General features: G+C 46.4%; 1 protein-coding gene across 5 annotated transcripts in view; it reads left to right on the top strand.

Annotated features, from left to right (window-relative positions):
• Positions 1 to 20,142, top strand: part of ipo11 (importin 11) — an 878,696-nt gene that overhangs the window by 733,897 nt on the left and 124,657 nt on the right. For all 5 annotated transcript variants that reach the window (XM_072496963.1, XM_072496961.1, XM_072496959.1 and 2 more), the window contains one exon: positions 9,836 to 9,920. In XM_072496963.1, the coding sequence (XP_072353064.1) occupies positions 9,836 to 9,920 (85 nt within the window). The remainder of the gene's footprint in view (positions 1 to 9,835; positions 9,921 to 20,142) is intronic.

Here is a 20,142-nt window from a genome sequence, read left to right as displayed (position 1 = left end):
CCATATCCCCCATCCATTCCCCCCGGGGCAAACCTATGGTTGTTTCTTATCGGGGACCCCCCCAGTGCTCCGGTCTTTCCCCTATGTCGTCTCCACTGTCCCCAAATCTTCAGTGTAGCTACCACCACCGGACTCGTGGTATAGTTCCTTGGTGAGAACGGCAATGGGGCTGTCACCATAGCCTGCAGGCTGGTCCCCCTACAGGACGCCCTCTCTAATCTCTTCCACGCCGCTCCTTCCTCCTCTCCCATCCACTTACTCACCATTGAAATATTAGCGGCCCAATAATACTCACTTAGGCTCGGGAGCGCCAGCCCCCCCCTATCCCTACTACGCTGTAAGAATCCCTTCCTCACTCTCGGAGTCTTCCCGGCCCAAACAAAACCCATGATACTCTTTTCTATCCTTTTGAAAAAAGCCTTCGTGATCACCACCGGGAGACACTGAAACACAAAAAGGAATCTCGGGAGGACCACCATCTTAACCGCCTGCACCCTCCCTGCCATTGACAATGCTACCATATCCCATCTCTTGAAATCTTCCTCCATCTGTTCCACCAACCGCGTCAAATTTAGCCTGTGCAATGTGCCCCAATTCTTAGCTATCTGGATCCCCAGGTAACGAAAGTCTCTTGTTACCTTCCTCAACGGTAGGTCTTCTATTTCTCTACTCTGCTCCCCTGGATGCACCACAAACAGCTCACTCTTCCCCATGTTCAATTTATACCCTGAAAAATCCCCAAACTCCCCAAGTATACGCATTATTTCTGGCATCCCCGCCGCTGGATCCGCCACATATAGTAGCAGATCATCCGCATATAAAGATACCCGGTGTTCTTCTCCTCCCCTTGGAACCTCTCAGCGCTATCGCCAGGGGCTCAATCGCCAGTGCAAACAGTAATGGGGACAGAGGACATCCCTGCCTTGTCCCTCTATGGAGCCGAAAATATGCCGATCCCCGTCCATTCGTGACCACACTCGCCACTGGGGCCCTATACAACAGCTGCACCCATCTAACATACCCCTCTCCGAACCCAAATCTCCTCAACACCTCCCACAGATAATCCCACTCCACTCTATCAAATGCTTTCTCGGCATCCATCGCCACTACTATCTCCGTTTCACCCTCTGGTGGGGCCATCATCATTACCCCTAACAACCTCCGTATGTTCGTGTTCAGCTGTCTCCCCTTCACAAACCCAGTTTGGTCCTCATGAACCACCCCCGGGACACATTCCTCTATTCTCATTGCCATTACCTTGGCCAAGACCTTGGCATCTACATTGAGGAGGGAGATTGGTCTGTAGGACCCGCATTGTAGCGGATCCTTTTCCTTCTTTAAAAGAAGCGATATCGTTGCTTCTGACATAGTCGGGGGCAGTTGTCCCCTTTCCTTTGCCTCGTTAAAGGTCCTCGTCAGTAGCGGGGCGAGCAAGTCCAAATATTTTCTGTAAAATTCAACTGGGAATCCGTCCGGTCCCGGGGCCTTTCCCGTCTGCATGTTCCTAATTCCTTTCACCACTTCTTCTACCGTGATCTGTGCTCCCAATCCCATCCTTTCCTGCTCTTCCACCTTGGGAATTTCCAGCCGATCCAAAAACTCCATCATTCTCTCCCTCCCATCCGGGGGTTGAGCTTCATACAATTTTTTATAAAATGTCTTAAACACTTCATTCACTCTCTCCGCTCCCCGCTCCGTCTCTCCATCTTCGTCTCTCACCCCCCCTATTTCCCTCGCTGCTCCCCTTTTCCTCAATTGGTGTGCCAGCAATCTGCTCGCCTTCTCTCCATATTCATACTGTACACCCTGCGCCTTCCTCCATTGTGCCTCTGCAGTGCCTGTGGTCAGCAAGTCAAATTCCACATGCAGCCTTTGCCTTTCCCTATACAGTCCCTCCTCCGGTGCTTCCGCATACTGTCTGTCCACCCTCAAAAGTTCTTGCAACAACCGCTCCCGTTCCTTACTCTCCTGCTTCCCTTTATGTGTCCTTATTGATATCAGCTCCCCCCTAACCACCGCCTTCAACGCCTCCCAGACCACTCCCACCTGAACCTCCCCATTGTCATTGAGTTCCAAGTACTTTTCAATGCATCCCCTCACCCTTAAGCACACCCCCTCATCCGCCATTAGTCCCATGTCCATTCTCCAGGGTGGACGCCCTCTTGTTTCCTCCCCTATCTCCAAGTCTACCCAGTGAGGGGCATGATCCGAAATGGCTATAGCCGTATATTCCGTTCCCCTCACCCTCGGGATCAATGCCCTACCCAACACAAAAAAGTCTATGCGTGAATAGACTTTATGGACATAGGAGAAAAACGAGAACTCCTTACTCCTAGGTCTACTGAATCTCCACGGGTCCACCCCTCCCATCTGCTCCATAAAATCCTTAAGCACCTTGGCTGCTGCCGGCCTCCTACCAGTCCTGGACTTCGACCTATCCAGCCTTGGTTCCAACACCGTGTTAAAGTCTCCCCCCATTATCAGCTTTCCGGTCTCTAGGTCTGGGATGCGTCCGAGCATTCGCCTCATAAAATTGGCATCGTCCCAATTCGGGGCATACACGTTTACCAACACCACCATCTCTCCCTGTAATTTGCCACTCACCATCACGTATCTGCCCCCGTTATCCGCCACTATAGTCTTTGCCTCGAACATTACCCGCTTCCCCACTAATATAGCCACCCCCCTGTTTTTCGCATCCAGCCCCGAATGGAACACCTGCCCTACCCATCCTTTGCGCAACCTAACCTGATCTATCAGTTTCAGGTGCGTTTCCTGTAACATGACCACATCTGCTTTAAGTTTCTTAAGGTGTGCGAGTACTCGTGCCCTCTTTATCGGCCCGTTAAGCCCCCTCACGTTCCACGTGATCAGCCGAGTTGGGGGGCTTCCCAGCCCCCCCCCTTGCCGGTTAGCCATCATCTTTTTCCAGCTTCTCGCCCAGTTCCCACGCGGCTGTATTTCTCCCAGACGGTGCCCCCCCGCCCATCCTTTCACGTACCCACTCCCCCCTTTCCCCAGCAGCAGCAACCCAGTAATTCCCCCCTCCCCCCCCCCCCCCCCCCGCTAGACCCCCCGCTAGCGTAATTACTCCCCCCATGTTGCTCCCAGAAGTCAGCAAACTCTGGCTGACCTCGGCTTCCCCCCGTGATCACGGCTCGCCCCGTGCGGTGCCCCCTCCTTCCTGCTTCTCTATTCCCGCCATAATTATCATAGCGCGGGAACCATGCCCGCGCCTCTCCCTCGGCCCCGCCTCCCATGGCCAACGCCCCATCTCCTCTCCCTCCCCACCTCCCCCCATCACCACCTGTGGGAGAAAGAAAAGTTACCATACCGCAGGATTAATCATACAATCCCTCTTCGCCCCCCCCCCCACTCGTCCCGCCACTTTGTCCAAACGTTCATTTTCGTAGTCCAATCATTCCAATTTTTCTTCTACAATAAAAGTCCACGCTTCATCCGCCGTCTCAAAGTAGTGGTGCCTCCCTTGATATGTGACCCACAGTCTTGCCGGTTGCAGCATTCCAAACTTTATCTTTTTTTTGTGAAGTACCACTTTGGCCCGATTAAAGCTCGCCCTCCTTCTCGCCACCTCTGCACTCCAATCTTGATAGACGCGGATCACCGCGTTCTCCCATTTACTACACCGAGTTTTCTTCGCCCATCTAAGGACCATTTCTCTATCCTTAAAACGGAGAAATCTCACCACTATGGCTCTGGGAGCTTCTCCTGCTCTCGATCCTCGCACCATAACTCGGTATGCTCCCTCCACCTCCAACGGACCCGTCGGGGCCTCCACTCCCATTAACGAGTGCAGCATCGTGCTCACATATGCCCCGACGTCCGCCCCCTCCACACCTTCAGGAAGGCCAAGAATCCTCAAGTTGTTCCTCCTTGCGTTATTTTCCAGTGCCTCCAACCTCTCCACACATCATTTCTGGTGTGCCTCCTGTATCTCCGACTTCACCACCAGGCCCTGTATGTCGTTTTCATTTTCTGCTGCTTTCGCCTTCACGACCCGAAGCTCCTGCTCCTGGGTCTTTTGTTCCTCTTTCAGCCCTTCAATCGCCTGTAATATCGGGGCCAACAACTCTTTCTTCATTTCCTTTTTTATCTCCTCCACGCAGCGTTTCAAAAACTCTTGTTGTTCAGGGCCCCATATGAAACTGCCACCTTCCGACGCCATCTTGGTTTCTGCTTGCCTTCCTTGCCGTTGTTCCAAAGGATCCGCTGCAATCCGGCCACTTTCCTCTCCTTTTTCCATCCGTGTCCAGGGGGAACACCCTTCTGGTTTACCACACGGTGTTTTCAGCCGTTAAAATTGCCGTTGGGGCTCCTATCAAGAGCCCAAAAGTCCGTTTCACAGGGAGCTGCCGAAACGTGCGACTCAGCTGGTCATCACCGCACCCGGAAGTCGCAACCCTAAATTTTATGGACACCTTGCCTGTCACGGCATCACAGATCCGTGAATGGACCCAGACGGAGCCAGTCCTGTCAAAGGTTCGGCACTATGCTGGGCAGCATAGACAGCTCCCAGGCGAGTTGTGGGCATTTTCCTCCAAGCTGTCAGAATTCAGCGTGGAAGACGGCATCCTCTTGTGGGGGACGCGTGTGATTGTCCTGGAAAAAGGCCAGGAGCTGATACTAACAGACTTGCACAATGGGCATCCAGGTGTGACCAAAATGAAAATGTTGGCCCGGAGTTATGTCTGGTGGCCAGGCCTCGACACCGACATTGAAAAGGTGGCACAAAACTGCTCCATTTGCCAGGAGCATCAGAAGCTTCCACCGGCCGCGCCCCTACATCACTGGGAATGGCCAGGGCGGCCTTGGGCACCCTTGCATGCAGATTTCGCAGGCCCTTTTCAAGGATCCATGTTCCTTCTATTAATTGACGCCCAGTCTAAATGGCTAGAGGTGCATAAGATGCAGGGGACAACGTCCTGCACAACAATTGAAAAGATGCGTTTGTCGTTTAGTACGCATGGCCTCCCCGAGGTGCTGGTCACGGATAACGGCACTCCATTCACGAGTGAGGAGTTTGCGAGGTTCACGAAGATGAACGGCATACGCCATATCCGCACTGCCCCTTACCACCCGGCTTCAAATGGGTTGGCAGAGCGTGCAGTGCAGACATTCAAAAGAGGCCTAAAGAAGCAGTCTTCCGGATCAATGGACACGAGACTGGCTCGCTTTTTGTATAGGACCACCCCCCATGCGGTGAATGGGGTAGCTCCCGCAGAACTCCTAATGGGCCGGAGACTTCGCACCCGCCTCAGTATGGTTTTCCCGGACATTGGCGCAAAATACGCCGCACACAAGAAAGGCAGGGACAGGGATTTTCTTGGCATCGGCCAATTTGGCAGTTTGCGCCCGGTGACCCAGTGTTCGTTCGGAATTTTGCTGGTGGTGCCCAGTGGGTTCCTGGTGTAATCTTTCGCCAAACAGGCCCTATATCTTACCAGGTGCAAGCCCAGGGTCGTCTCCAGCGCAAACATGTAGACCACGTTCGGTCCAGAAGACTATCCCCTCAAAAGATTCCCCGCCCCCAGAGCTCATTTCTGCAGCCGCAGAGACCAGAGACAAGGGAAGGTAGTCCTCACAATCTTCCACTGGTGCCTCACTCGAAGCCTGCGCAGGTCATTACAGAACCGAATGGAGATAGAGACGCTGACATGACGGAGGCAGCAGACTCTGACTCCGAGATGCGGACACCGGATGCATCAGAGGGGGAATCCACGGGCCGTGGATGTACAACCGTTGCGCCGTTCATCACGAAAGCGCCGGTCTCCGTCTCGTTACACGAGCGCCGCGTGCAAATGGTGTCCGGCCTGCGGCAAAACGAGTCCGACGTCCTCCTTCGCCAGGGTCTTCGGTGGATTCCTTGGACTTCGGGGGGGAGGGATGTTATAACCTGCCTACTTACCATTGGCTGGGGACTAATGACAATCCCACAATCCTGTGGGAGTATGAGCTTCCCCAATGAGGGGGGCGGAGAAACCATTAGTAAACTCCTAGTATAAATAAAGCTGGCCAGTTTAGGAACCAGCAGGAAGGAGTGTGCAGCAAGGGAAGTTACTGCTGCTGTTATATATATATATATATATATATGTTATTGTAAATAAATGTTATTACTTTGTATCCTTAAAACTCGTGCTGGATTCTTCGTGGCCCTCACAAAAATATCTGTTCCTTGGCTTCATAAATAAAGGAACAGAGTGCAAAAACTGGGAAGCTGTGATAAATGGACTACCGTGGTTCAAGAAGATGGACTCACCTCCTCCTTCTCAAAGGCAGTTCGGGACAGGCAGCCAGTGAAGCTCACATTGCAGGAATGAATTTTAAACAAACTTTAGAGGTTGCTTGACCTCAGCTAGAGTGTTGTATTCAATGCTGGGCATCATGCTTTATGTAGGAATGTCAGGGCATTGAAGAATGTGCAGAAGAAATGAATGATACCAGGAATGAGTACTTCAATTATGTGAAGACATTGAAAAGCTGGGATTGTTCTCCTGAGAGCAGAGAAGTCTGAGGGTTGACCTGATCGAGGTGTATAGGATTATGAGGGGCATGGACAGGGTGAATAGGGAACAGCTGTCCCCCTTAGTTGAAGGGTCGGTTACAAGGGGACTCAAGTTCAAGGTGAGGGGCGAGAGGTTCAAGGAGGATTTGAGGGTGGTGACGGTCTGGAACGCACTGCCTGGGAGGGTTGTGGAGGTGGGTTTCCTCACATTCTTTAAAAATTACCTGGATGAGCACTTGGCATGTCTTAACATTCGAGGCTATGGGCCACATTCTGGCAAATGGGATTGTGATTGGCAGATTAGGCACCTTTAATGCAGTGGTGCAAACTCGATGGGCCACAGGCCTTTTCTGCACTGTATTTTTCTGTAATTCTGTGAACATTTGATAAGAGGTGTTTAAACTCATGAACTGTTTTGATAAGAGTAAATAGTTTTCATTGGCAGAGGATTGTATAGCCAGAAATCACAGATTTAAGGTGATGTCAAAAGAATCAAAGGCAACATGAGAAAACATTTTCGTGTTTTTTTGCGCAGGGATTAGACTTCGGCAATAATTGTTGACCAGCATCCCATGAACGAAATTTTAAAATTACACCCTGCTAAGCACTGCCTAAAATGTGGTGGAAGCAGACACAGTGGTAACTTTCAAATAGGAAGTTAAGAAATTACTTGGAGAGGTGTTTTTTTTACAGGATTCTGGGGAAAGAACAGTGGAGTGCAATTAAGTAAATAACTCTACCAAAACATCAGCACTATCACAAGGAGTGGAATAGCCTCCTGTGTTGCATCATTCTATGAATTGAAGAGGCTTTTAGTTTATAATGGATTTAAACTTCCCATATGCTGCAAACATTTTCAGATTAGAGGCATTTTCAGTACTTCATGAAGTTGCCCTTCAGAAACAGGCCATTCGGACCAACTGGCCCATGCTATTGTTTATGTTCCACATGAGCCTCCTCCAACCCTTCATATAACCCCACAAGCATTCCCTTCCATAATGTTCCTTTCTCCTAGACATGCCTATGCAGCTTCTGCTTAAATACATTGATCAATACTATTCACCTCACCATTTAGTTGTGGTAGCAAATTCCATATTCTATACACTCTTTGGATAATGAGCTTTTTCCAGAATTCCCTATTAGATTTAATCGTGACTATCTTATATTTATGGCCTCTAGTTATGATCTCCGTCACAAGTGGAAACCTTTTGTCTACTTCTACCTTATCAAACCCTTTTGTGACCTGAAAATTCTCATTCATGGTGTCCCTCAGATTTCTCATTTCTAGAGAGAAGAGCCTAGCCTGTTTGATCTATCTTGATAATTATAATCTCTCCATATGGGATATCGTCGATGGGAATCTTCTTTGCCCCTTCTCCAAAGCCTTTATCTCATTTTTATAAATGGAGATTGGAACAGCGTGCAGTACTCCCGATTGTGCTCCAACCAAAGCTTTGTACAAGTTCAAACTAACAATATCCCTCAACTTAAATGTGATTCTTTCAATCAAGAAAACATTGTTTGCCTACTGAGCTATGCCTTTGTGCAACATGATTTGCTTTTTGAAAGTGCTTATTAGCTGTAGGGTTCCTGCTACCACAAGGAAATAAATGAACCAGAGCAATCCAGTTCACTGAACTCTGCACCTAAAAAACATTAAGAAAGTTATTTGCCAAGGATCATAAAGAATAGGAGCAGGAGAAGGACCATCCAACCCATCAAGTATACTTCAATAAGATCATGGCTGATCTTAAAAGTGGCCTAAAATCCACTTCCCTACCTGCCCCATTAACTTTCACTCCCTTGTAGATCAATAATCTGTCTAACTCAGCCATGAGTATATATGACCCAGCCTCCACTGATCTCTGGAAAAGAGAAGGCAAAGAATAAATCACCCTCTGAGAGAAGAAATTCCTCCTCATCTCCATCTTAAATGCAAGGCCTCTTATTTTTAAACTACCACCTCGGCCTTGATTCCTCCATATGGGGAATCATCATCCTCAGTATCCCCCCTGTGAAGCCCCATCTCTACCCTGTCAAGCCGCCTCAAGATCTCTGGAACGTACTCTTAGTTTCCGTGATGGTTGGATGAAATAAATGAAGGCCCCCATATGAAAATTACTTCATAATGTTGTGCTTAGATTTCGTGTTGCAGCTTGGGAGGAGTCATCTTAAATTAAGAAATAAATTGATAATTACATTCACACTCTTACATCGTCAATGTTTACACAAAGTAATTAAGTATTTTACCCCCTCCAAAGCAGTCCTATGATTCAGACCCCAGACGACCTGGCAGCGGGTCCATTCTAGCTCCATCCACAGAGGATTGTTCATCTGCACCTGACTCCCATCGCCACCCTAACAGTTTTTCATTCTGTGAATTTGATTGCACTGAAATAGTTTGCCTGATTTCCTTTGGATATGGTCATGTGAAGGAATGCCATGCTGTCAGGGGTAGCACGATGGCACAGTGGATAGCACTGCTGCCTCACAGCGCCGAGGTCCCAGGTTCAATCCCGGCTCTGGGTCACTGTCCATGTGGAGTTTGCACATTCTCCCTGTGTTGCGTGGGTTTCGTCCCCACAACCCAAAGATGTGCAGGGTCGGTGGATTGGCCATGCTAAATTGCCCTTTAATTGGAAAAAATGAACTGGGTACTCTAAATTTTTTTTTTAATTATGTCAGTTAGTGCGATGGAAACCGTATTCATATGTGCAGCAAAGTAACACCATCAAAGTGGGAGCACATCCTAGACATTTCACATCCTGTGGGTTCTAATGGTATAATTGGACTTCAGATTAACAGCAAGGGAGCAGAATTAAATCAGCTGAGGTAACAAAACTGCTGGAGTATTCCAAGTAACCCTGAAAATGCTTCTGCAATCTGTTCTCTGTTTTAAATCTCTTGCATTTAATCTTGTATCTGTCTTTATCCCCTTACCACTTGAAACAGCTTACTTCCAGCAACCCTGTCCTATTATTCTATTATTTTACACGTTCCATCATAACGTGCATTGTTCTAATGTATTATCCCTATAGTGTAGAGCCGAAAAAAGGAGTTATCAACATCCTGTGCGTCTATGAGTCAATATGAATGTATATCAGTGTTGAGAAGCACTGAATGATTTGCCACTTTAACATTATCACTACATTTCAGTGTGCAAGCATCCATAAATATGGGCAGGAATCCGGTGGAAACAGATTTATACCCATTTTGCCTCTCCACACCAACCCACATAACAACCATCAGAACTTTGCAGAAAAAATGTGCCTTGTATTTTATTAAATACGTATGTTTCTTCTTTAAACATAGCTGTATGGTGATGTCGCATTTTGAAGAGCAAAAAGTAAGTGAAGATGAAGAACCTCCAACTGAACAAGACCGTCGGAAGAAGCTGGTAAGTAAATATTTTGTGATCTGTCATAACTGCAGGTGCTGTTAGCTGTGAGAGAGTTTTAACTGAAAGAAAGAGGATTGAACAGAACAAAAACCTTTACACTTCAGCAATATACTAAAATGATAGGGAATCTTTTTTCTTACCAATGTTAAAACCTCACACCCCCTTCACTTGAGGCGGTGATTTGTGACTCCCCACAGGTACCTGTCATCATCTGCGAACCATGCCTTTGTCATATATAAGTGCTGTAAGTGTCATGAGGCTAATAGGAACTTTACATGTGAGTTTCACTGCAAATCCATATATCCTAACTCAAATTAGTTAACTCAGCACAGATTACAGATAGGATCTTCATGGACCTTTTAACTCATCTATAATTGTACAACCTTGCTGAGCCATCAAGGGAGTTTTAGCAGTGCGAGATTTTAAGACAAAGTCTTTAGATACCTGGTGTACAAGCAGTACAGTGTCTTTGTGTATTGACAGTTTGTGCAATTGATTATTAAAGTGTCTTCTTTTCATTATAATTCCTCCTATTCAGTGAGTTCTCAACCTTGGTTCAGCTATGCAGTCCAACAACAAAATTAATCTTGACACAGGCAGTTTATTTACGCAGGACCATTCTGATGCACCTCCAGGTGCTCAGATCGATATAAAGCGAAGATAGAAGTAGAAGTTTGGTTCTCCAGTCAAATGTAGAATGGTGCATGGCATTCGCAAATTTAAGAACAGTAGAATTAAGAGCAGGATAGGCTATACAGTCACTTGGGCGTACTCCGCCATTCAATGCGATTATGATTTCTTGAGACATCAAAGCTTCAACAATGGAGAATTCACAACCCTCTGGTCCGTAGAATTTTAAAGATTACAGATGCAGAAGAATATTGTCAATGCTGTGAAGTAACAAAGCTATGCTCCTGGCACTGGATAGATCTAAACTTACTGTATATAATGAAAACATTTGAGCAACTGGCATTCATTTTGCTATATAACTTGTTCTTGCCATCATCGTTAAATGGCTTTTGTTGTCACGTGTATTGTATATTTAATATTTGACTGCTATCCAATCGGGCTTTCTGTAGGCATTCACTATTTGTCGCACCTTATGTATTACAATCATTCATGAAATTATGAAACAAGAATGCTCAAACAAGATATTCACTTGCTGGTGATGTAATTTTAAAATGCTGTCCAGTCCTTGTGAAACCCACCTATCTCCAATTCTTCATTATAAACAGCGGAGGAGTAAATGAAAGAGGCTGTTTAGCACAGGGCTAAATCGCTGGCTTTGAAAGCAGACCAAGGCAGGCCAGTAGCACGGTTCAATTCCCGTAACAGCCTCCCCGAACAGGCGCTGGAATGTGGCGACTAGGGGCTTTTCACAGTAACTTCATTTGAAGCCTACTTGTGACAATAAGCAATTTTCATTCATTCATTTCATAAAATAATTGGGGTGGGAGAAGGTTCTTGTGGAGACCATCTGGGATCTATTGGGAGGAATGGCCTATTTGTGGTCTGTAAATTATTTTAATTGTAAAGAAAAAGCAGGTAAATTCAAATTTGGTAGCCTCAAACATATTCTTTTAATGAAAGATGTTTTTTGAATTATTCTGATTCAGGCATAAGTATTTTCTTGGTTAAACCATCGCGACATGTTCCTGATTACTCGTTTCTAGGTCCACATTCTATCACTAGAATATTGATGAGTAATCTGCAAGGACTGAGCAGATAATTTTGTCTGCTTCAGAGAAGCTGCCTTTGACTTTGTTGTCTTAGTTTTGGTCGCTTTTTAAAGTTGTATGGTCCCACGGTTAATTAAACATTTTCGTGCTTTGGTATAATATTTTAAACAATAGAATTTATATTGTTTACTCTTGACCTTTAAAAGCCAAACTACACTTCATAGATATGTCAGGAATAAACGAATGACTAGGGTAAGAGTAGGGCCAGTCAAGGACAGTAGTGGGAAGTTGTGCTTGGAGTCCGAGGAGATAGGAGAGGTGCTAAATGAATATTTTTCGTCAGTATTCACACAGGAAAAAGACAATGTTGTCGAGGAGAATACTGAGATTCAGGCTACTAGACTCGAAGGGCTTGAGGTTCATAAGGAGGAGGTGTTAGCAATTCTGGAAAGTGTGAAAATAGATAAGTCTCCTGGGCCGGATGGGATTTATCCTAGGATTCTCTGGGAAGCTATGGAGGAGATTGCTGAGCCTTTGGCTTTGATCTTTAAGTCATCTTTGTCAACAGGAATAGTGCCAGAAGACTGGAGGATAGCAAATGTTGTCCCCTTGTTCAAGAAGGGGAGTAGAGACAACCCCGGTAACTATAGACCAGTGAGCCTTACTTCTGTTGTGGGCAAAATCTTGGAAAGGTTTATAAGAGATAGGATGTATAATCATCTGGAAAGGAATAATTTGATTAGAGATAGTCAACACGGTTTTGTGAAGGGTAGGTCGTGCCTCACAAACTATATTGAGTTCTTTGAGACGGTGACCAAACAGGTAGATGAGGGTAAAGCAGTTGATGTGGTGTATATGGATTTCAGTAAAGCGTTTGATAAGGTTCCCCACGGTAGGCTACTGCAGAAAATACAGAGGCATGGGATTCAGGGTGATTTAGCAGTTTGGATCAGAAATTGGCTAGCTGGAAGAAGACAAAGGGTGGCGGTTGATGGGAAACGTTCAGACTGGAGTCCAGTTACTAGTGGTGTACCACAAGGATCTGTTTTGGGGCCACTGCTGTTTGTCATTTTTATAAATGAGCTGGAGGAGGGCGTAGAAGGATGGGTGAGTAAATTTGCAGATGACACTAAAGTTGGTGGAGTTGTGGACAATGCAGAAGGATGTTACAAGTTACAGAGGGACATAGATAAGCTGCAGCGCTGGGCTGAGAGGTGGCAAATGGAGTTTAATGCAGAAAAGTGTGAGGTGATTCATTTTGGAAGGAATAACAGGAAGACAGAGTACTGGGCTAATGGTAAGATTCTTGGCAGTGTGGACGAGCAGAGAGATCTCGGTGTCCATGTGCATAGATCCCTGAAAGTTGCCACCCAGGTTGAGAGGGTTGTTAAGAAGGCGTACGGTGTGTTAGCTTTTATTGGTAGAGGGATTGAGTTTTGGAGCCATGAGGTCATGTTGCAGCTGTACAAAACTCTGGTGCGGCCGCATTTGGAGTATTGCATGCAATTCTGGTCGCCGCATTATAGGAAGGATGTGGAAGCATTGGAAAGGGTGCAGAGGAGATTTACCAGAATGTTGCCTGGTATGGAGGGAAGATCTTATGAGGAAAGGCTGAGAGACTTGAGGCTGTTTTCGTTAGAGAGAAGAAGGTTAAGAGGTGACTTAATTGAGGCATACAAGATGATCAGAGGATTGGATAGGGTGGACAGTGAGAGCCTTTTTCCTCGGATGGTGATGTCTCGCACGAGGGGACATAGTTTTAAATTGAGGGGAGATAGATATAGGACAGATTCAGAGGTAGGTTCTTTACTCAGAGAGTAGTAAGGGTGTGGAATGCCCTGCCTGCAACAGTAGTGGACTCGCCAACACTAAGGGCATTCATATGGTCATTGGATAAACATATGGATGATAAGGGAATAGTGTAAATGGGCTTTAGAGTAGTTTCACAGGTCGGTGCAACATCGAGGGCCGAAGGACCTGTACTGCGCTGTAATGTTCTATGTTCTATGTTATGTAATAATCTTAGCAACAAAGAGAATGTTGTGGACAACAATCTTGGGATCCTAATCATCAAATGGTAATGTGATCCAGAATATTTTTCCTTTAATGACAGGGAAATTGTCCTTGCAGAGTGGATCCTTGAACCTAACAAAGGGTGAAAGGTCAGTTGTGATCTCCACAAGATGTTTACCCACAAATCCAATTTACTAGCCAAGATTTATTGAACATTAAGTGTACAAATCTATTGATTCTCGTAAAGATTCAGTACGCTATTTTAAGAATTGACAACTTTTGAGCAAGGCATAAATATATTGGAACAACATTGAAGGAATCAGTAAACGTATAATGTTATCCATGGCATGGAAAGATAGATATGTTTTTCGATAAACCAGCCATTCAAGCAGGGGAACAAAATGGAAAACATCTCAAAATTAAGTCTGCATACTACTATGCTTCACTTTTGGGAATAATAACTTTCATTTTCCCAAATTATTCACCCTCTACATAGAAACAAAATTAGCTTTCATACAAGAAAAAAAAACACTGACCTTTAAGAATTGTCTGTCTTGGGTTGCCCTTTCGATATGTGGGTAGGGTGACCAGATTTTCAAAAGTTGAAACAGGCCACATTGAAAACCTTTGGGAAGTTGGGGCTCTGTAATAATGCAAATGTTGGTGACCAATGGCAGGAATCTGGGGGAGGTGCTGTTGAAGGTAGGAGGTCAAGCGTTGACATCTGCTACAGCGTGTCCTGCCCGAGTTGGCAACCCTATTAAGACAGTTATTGACGGCAACGTTTAGAAATCACAGACTTTTGTCTCAGTGACATTTCTACCTAATTTTCTGAAACAAAGCTTTAGTTCAATTATTTTGTCACAAGATCCCATAATCCTCTATTCTGCTTGAACGTTACTGTTAGACCAATCTCCATTCAGTTCGGGGTCACACCATCGTTTTGCTGCATAAGCTATACCGTCACAGTTTAGTACAAGCATACTGATATCCTATTCCGTAGATCTTGAACTCACTGGGAAGTACCCAATTAATTTCACTCAGTAACCCAATATCCCTTACCCTGGACCACATTTCCAACTATCGGAAACCATTTCAATACTGCTTCAATATCCTGTAATTTTACATATTGTGTGCTATTTCTATAAAGAACAATATGCAGGGAAACTGTGATATGTATGGAGAGATTGTACTGACCTAGTGTAAAAAAGGCTGGTGTAGTTAAGGTGCTCATTGTTGGCAATGCAGTGCTAAATTGCAATGTTAATTTTGTCATTGCTCTGAGCTTTTAAATAAAATTGTGTCTGCAGATCGATAATTTAATTCACAATTAAGACGTGAATATCCGGTGTTTCATGATAAAATTTCACGGTTGAGCTTTGAGAAGAGTATTGTCAACATGAAATGGTAACTGATTGTTCTGTAATAGGAGTAATGAGTGAGTAACCCAACAGCATTATCAGCAATCCTGCCCTTCAGTTACAGTGGAACACATTCTCAGCACATTGTGTTAGCATGCAGCAAGATTGCATTTATGAGCATTTATCATTAAATATCATTCCCATAAGTGTACTCATTTATATCTGGTAATAGATACATCTTGTATTATATTCTTGGGTTACAATTCCAACACCTAGTCTATCTTTACTGATTACTTCCCCAGTCAATTAAATAATTCTAGTAAGTAAGGTTGCCAGAGTCCCAGATGGTCACAGGCTGCTTTCCCCTTTGAGGGGGAGAGATGATTGGTGGTGATTTTACCTGAGGATCATAGATACATACAGTGCAGAAGGAAGCCATTCGACCCATCGAATCTGCACCAACCCATTTAAGTCCTCACTTCCACCCTATCCCCATAACCCAATAACCCCTCCTAACCTTTTTGGACACTAAGGACAATTTAGCATGGCCAATCCACCTAACCTGCACGTCTTTGGATTGTGGGAGGAAAACGGAGCACCCGGAGGAAACCCACGTATGCACGGGGAGAACGTGCAGACTCCGCACAGACAGTAAGTAACCCAGCGAGAAATCGAACCTGGGACCCTGGCGCTGTGAAGCCACAGTGCCAGCCACGTGTCCTACCATGCTGCCCGGTACACCACACTTCAGGCTAGGGGCAAGGTTGAGAAGCCTGGCTTTCATGAATAATCTCAGCCGGTATGGGAATTGAACCCACGCTGTCGGCCTTGCTCTGCATCATGAACCAGCTGTCCAGCCAACTGAGCTAAACCGGCAGGTACCGTGACATCAGGCTGACTGGCAAGAAGCTGGACACCTGATGATAGTGGTTTGAAAGTTAACCAGTGCAACTGCCTTTCCGACTGTCACATGTTTAAAAGGCATCATCACAGCAATGGAATCTTTGGTGCCAAAAAGGTAATGGAAGCCTCATTGGAAACATGAAGGAGACATCAAGGGAGTTGGAATGCTACATGCGTTGAGTGGATGTGCATCAGGAAGAAGCACAACATTTTACAGATTTCTAACCCCTAGTTTATATTTGTGTGAAAAAATTGACCCCTGTGGACCCATTTGTATCTCTCCCCTCACATCTTAAACCTGTGCCCTCTAGTTTAGACTCCCCTACCTTTGGGAAAATATGTTGACTATCTACCTTATCTATGCCCCTAATTGTTTTATAGACCTCTGTAAGATCACCCCTAAGCCTCCTACGCTCCAGGAAAAATGTCCCAGCCTCTTCTTATAACTCAAACCATCAAGTCCCGGTAGCATCCGAGTAAATCTTTTCTGCACTCTTTAGTTTAATAATATCCTTTGTATAATAGGGTGACCAGAACTGTGCACAGTATTTCAAGTGTGGCCGTACGAATGTCTTGTACAACTTCAACAAGACGTCCCAACTCATGTATTCAATGTTCTGACCAATGAAACCAAGCATGCCAAATGCCTTCTTTACCAACGTGTCCACCTGTGACTTCACTTTCAAAGAGCTATGAACCTGTACTCCTAGATCTCTTTGTTCTATAACTCTCCCCAACATCCTACCATTAACTGAATAGCTCCTGCCCTGACTTTGATCTACCAAAATGCATCACCTCACATTTATCTGAATTAAACTCCATCTGCCATTCATCGGCCCACATCCATTAACCCTAACATCCATGCCTTTCCCACATTGCCTCTTGTGCCTCTCCAGCCCTTCTTCCTCTTCCCCTCCGCCCCCCCGGGTTGCGCGTTCCTATGGTTCCTCCATGTCTTTCTTTTCTTTTTCCTCTCTTTTTTAACTTTCCAATTCCCGTCTCCTCATTGTTGCTGGCCTCGAACAGGTTCTGGAACAGACCAACAAACTGCCCCCAAATATCCAGGAAGACTTCCTCTGACTCTCGGATGGCATATTTAATCTTCTCCAAGTGAAGAAATTCCGCGAGGTCAGCGAGCCAGTCTGCAGCTGTGGGTGGTGCTGCTGATCGCCAGCCGAGCAGGGTTTTTTTGGCGTGCGATTAGGGAAGCAAAAGCTTCGACCCTCTTCCCCATGTGTAGCTCTGGCTGCTCCGATACCCCGAAGATTGCCACATTTTGGGAACACTGTACCCTCACCCTACAACCTTAGACATTGCCGCGGAGAAGGCTGTACAAAACCCAGCAGGTTTGTGGCAAGCCCATAACACGTGGGTGTGGTTGGCTGGGCCCCTCTGACACCGTTCACATTTGTCCTCCACCTCCGGGAAGAACCTGCTCATTCGGGTTCTAGTCAGATGAGCTCTGTGCCCCATCTTGAACTGCATGAGGCTGAGCCTTGCGCAGGAGGAGGTGGAGTTGGCCCTGCTCAGTGCTTCGCTCCAGAGTCCCCACTCCACTTCTGTCCCCAGTTCATCCTCCCATTTCCGTCTGGTCTCGTCCAGTGGTGTACGGGCTCTGTCCAGTAGCTGTCCGTATATTTTCCCACAGAATCCTCCTTTTGTACTGTCTGTATTCATCAGGTCCTCTAATAGTGTGGTGGGGCCCTGCCCTCTGGGATCTCCCTTTGCCCAGGGACCTCCCCACGAGTGGCTGCTTGTGGCACCATCTTGGTTCCTCGCCCTGTTCCATGCCATCCGAGGCCTGTGTCTGTCCCGCTGCCAGACTCTTCCTATCTTTTTGCCCCCTTTCTGTTCTGCGTGTGTGTGTCCCGTCCCTGCCCCCCCCCCACCCTGTCCCCCTTCTGTCTGTCCCTCCCTGTGTTCTACCCCCCTTCTGCCCTGTTCCCCCCCCCCTTTGGCCAGACGCTCTCTCACCTGAGAGGTGCGTGCGGCCTCCCTTACTGCTTGTCTTACTGCTAGCCCTCCTCGCTATTACGGTGGCTCCCCTCCCTGTGCTGATCTAGCCCTGTCCCCTTTCTGCCTACCTGTCTCCATCCCGTACCTCTCCCCCTTACCTGCTTCCCCTATTCTCGCTTCCTTCCCTCTGTTTCCCAGCTTCAAACCAAAAACGAGGCAGCATAGTCCCGCGCAATATCATAGTCCACATTACAGTCCCTGTTCTCGGTTCGCCCTCCACTTTCATTCCCTTTCTTCTGTTTTTCTGCTGCCTTGACCGCTGCTACATTTGTTCCCCCTCCAGGTTTTTCGTTTTTATGAACTCATCGGCCTTCTCTGGGGTGCCGAAGTAATGTTCCTTCCCCTGGAATGTTATCCAGAGTCTGGCCGGGAACAGCATGCCAAATCTCACCCCTTTTTTGTAGAACGCTGATTTCGCTCTGTTAAATTCGGCCCTCATTTTTGCCAGGTCCGCCCCAATGTCTTGACTGACCCTGTGTAGGGTTCTACCGTGCGGTTTAAGTTTAGTCTTGTATACACTTCAAAACTCAGTAGAAATTTAAGTTACACTTCTCGGATGCGAAATAAAAATCTTTTATTGTGTCTGTTGATTATAATTGAGAGACTGAAACCTTCTTGCGGTTACAAATCAAATGTTCTCAATAAAGCCCTTGCCAGCAAAAGACTTTAAGAGAAATAATTGGCTTAATGGTTTACAACAGATTTAACTTTCAAAATACACTAATGATTCTTTGCTCAAAGCAAAACAGCTTGCGCAAACTTCAAGCGTTAGAGTAGAAATATGAAAATACGAAATAAGGATAGCGAGTAATTAGGTAAAAGGTATAGAGTGATCCTGGTTGGAAAATGGCTGCCCGGACCTCTATGTTTAAAGAGAATGTTATCAGTCTGACTTCATCTGTCCCTCCCCCTGCAATGTGCTGATTGGCTTCGATGGGTCTCAAATGCATTTGGTTGGATGGTTAGTTGTCAAGCATCAATGTGCAACATGTATTCGGATATGTTACATTTTTAGATGTTTGTGTGTTGGAATGTGATCTACACTTTTAATCAATTCTAGCTTTTACTGGTTTCACTGCTGACTGCACTATTATCTGTATTCTGAACAATGGTGGGTTCATGTAGTCATGGCGACCTTGATCAGATTGTGGTATGACTGCATAACTTTTGCAATTCTGTTCATTAGAACAATGGTCAGTTTATAATATAACTATAATGTTGCATAAGCTTTAGCTAGCTTTTGAATGTATCAAATTCTGTGCTTTGCCACTGCAAATTCTGCAAGCTGTGCGTTTTTGTAATGCTGAAATCCATTTTAAAATGGATTTTAAACTGGGCTTTAGTATTTACATCAAAATGACTGAATCGATTACCCTTTTACCTATCAGAAATAGCCAGTTCCCTTCACCCTCATTCTGTGCCACGAGCGCTACGTCATTTGTCGGGCCCACCTCAGGATCTTTTCCCGGCCTTGGTACCGGTGCAGCTTTGCGATTATCGCTCTTGGCTGCTCCCCAATTTTGGGTATAGGCCGGAGCGGCCTATGCGCTCTGTCGAGTTCTGGGGGGTTTAGGAAGCTTTCCCTCCCAACTAAGTTGCCCAGCATTTGGCCGATGTAGTCCATTGGATCCCTTCCCTCAATCCCCTCTGGCAGACGCACGATGCGGACATTTTGCCGTCGGACCTGTTCTCCTGGTCCTCGACCTTCCTCTTTAAGTTCCCCTGGGCCACAGCCAACCTCTTTACCTCGGCCTCCTGAGCCTCGATCCTGTCACTCTGGTCCATTGACGCCTTTTCCAGGCCCAGGATCGTCTTCTCCTGGGCCTCCACCTTCCGTCCTAGTCTGCCTATCGTGCGCTGAAGGGTGGCTACCGCTTCCATTACCACCTCCTTCACCACCTGAAATTCCATTTTGATTGCTTCCTTCATGGCGGTCAGTTCCTTTTTTGAGCTGCTCTTCCATTCGTCCCCCTCTATAGGGAGTGGTGTCGTTGTCCGCTCCTGATCCGCCATACGGGCTGCTGATCTTCCCCTCTCCTGGTTCACCTGGGTTTCCGCTGGTCCATCTGCCCATTACTCCTCCCCCTTTCCTCCGCTTCTGCCTTCTCGTCAGCTCTTCGAACTGCTGTTTGCTGGCATCTTCCTTCCCCCCTCGTTGTTCTTACCGTTTAAGTTTGGGGGAGTTTTAGGTGGCTTTTTGGGCGAAAAACTCAAAAAAATGCGCTGTATTGGGTTCAATTGGAAGGC

Source organism: Scyliorhinus torazame, chromosome 3 (genome assembly GCF_047496885.1).
Source record: "Scyliorhinus torazame isolate Kashiwa2021f chromosome 3, sScyTor2.1, whole genome shotgun sequence".
NCBI classification, from domain to species: Eukaryota; Metazoa; Chordata; class Chondrichthyes; order Carcharhiniformes; family Scyliorhinidae; genus Scyliorhinus; species Scyliorhinus torazame.
This window is presented reverse-complemented; position numbering and strand designations above follow the sequence as displayed.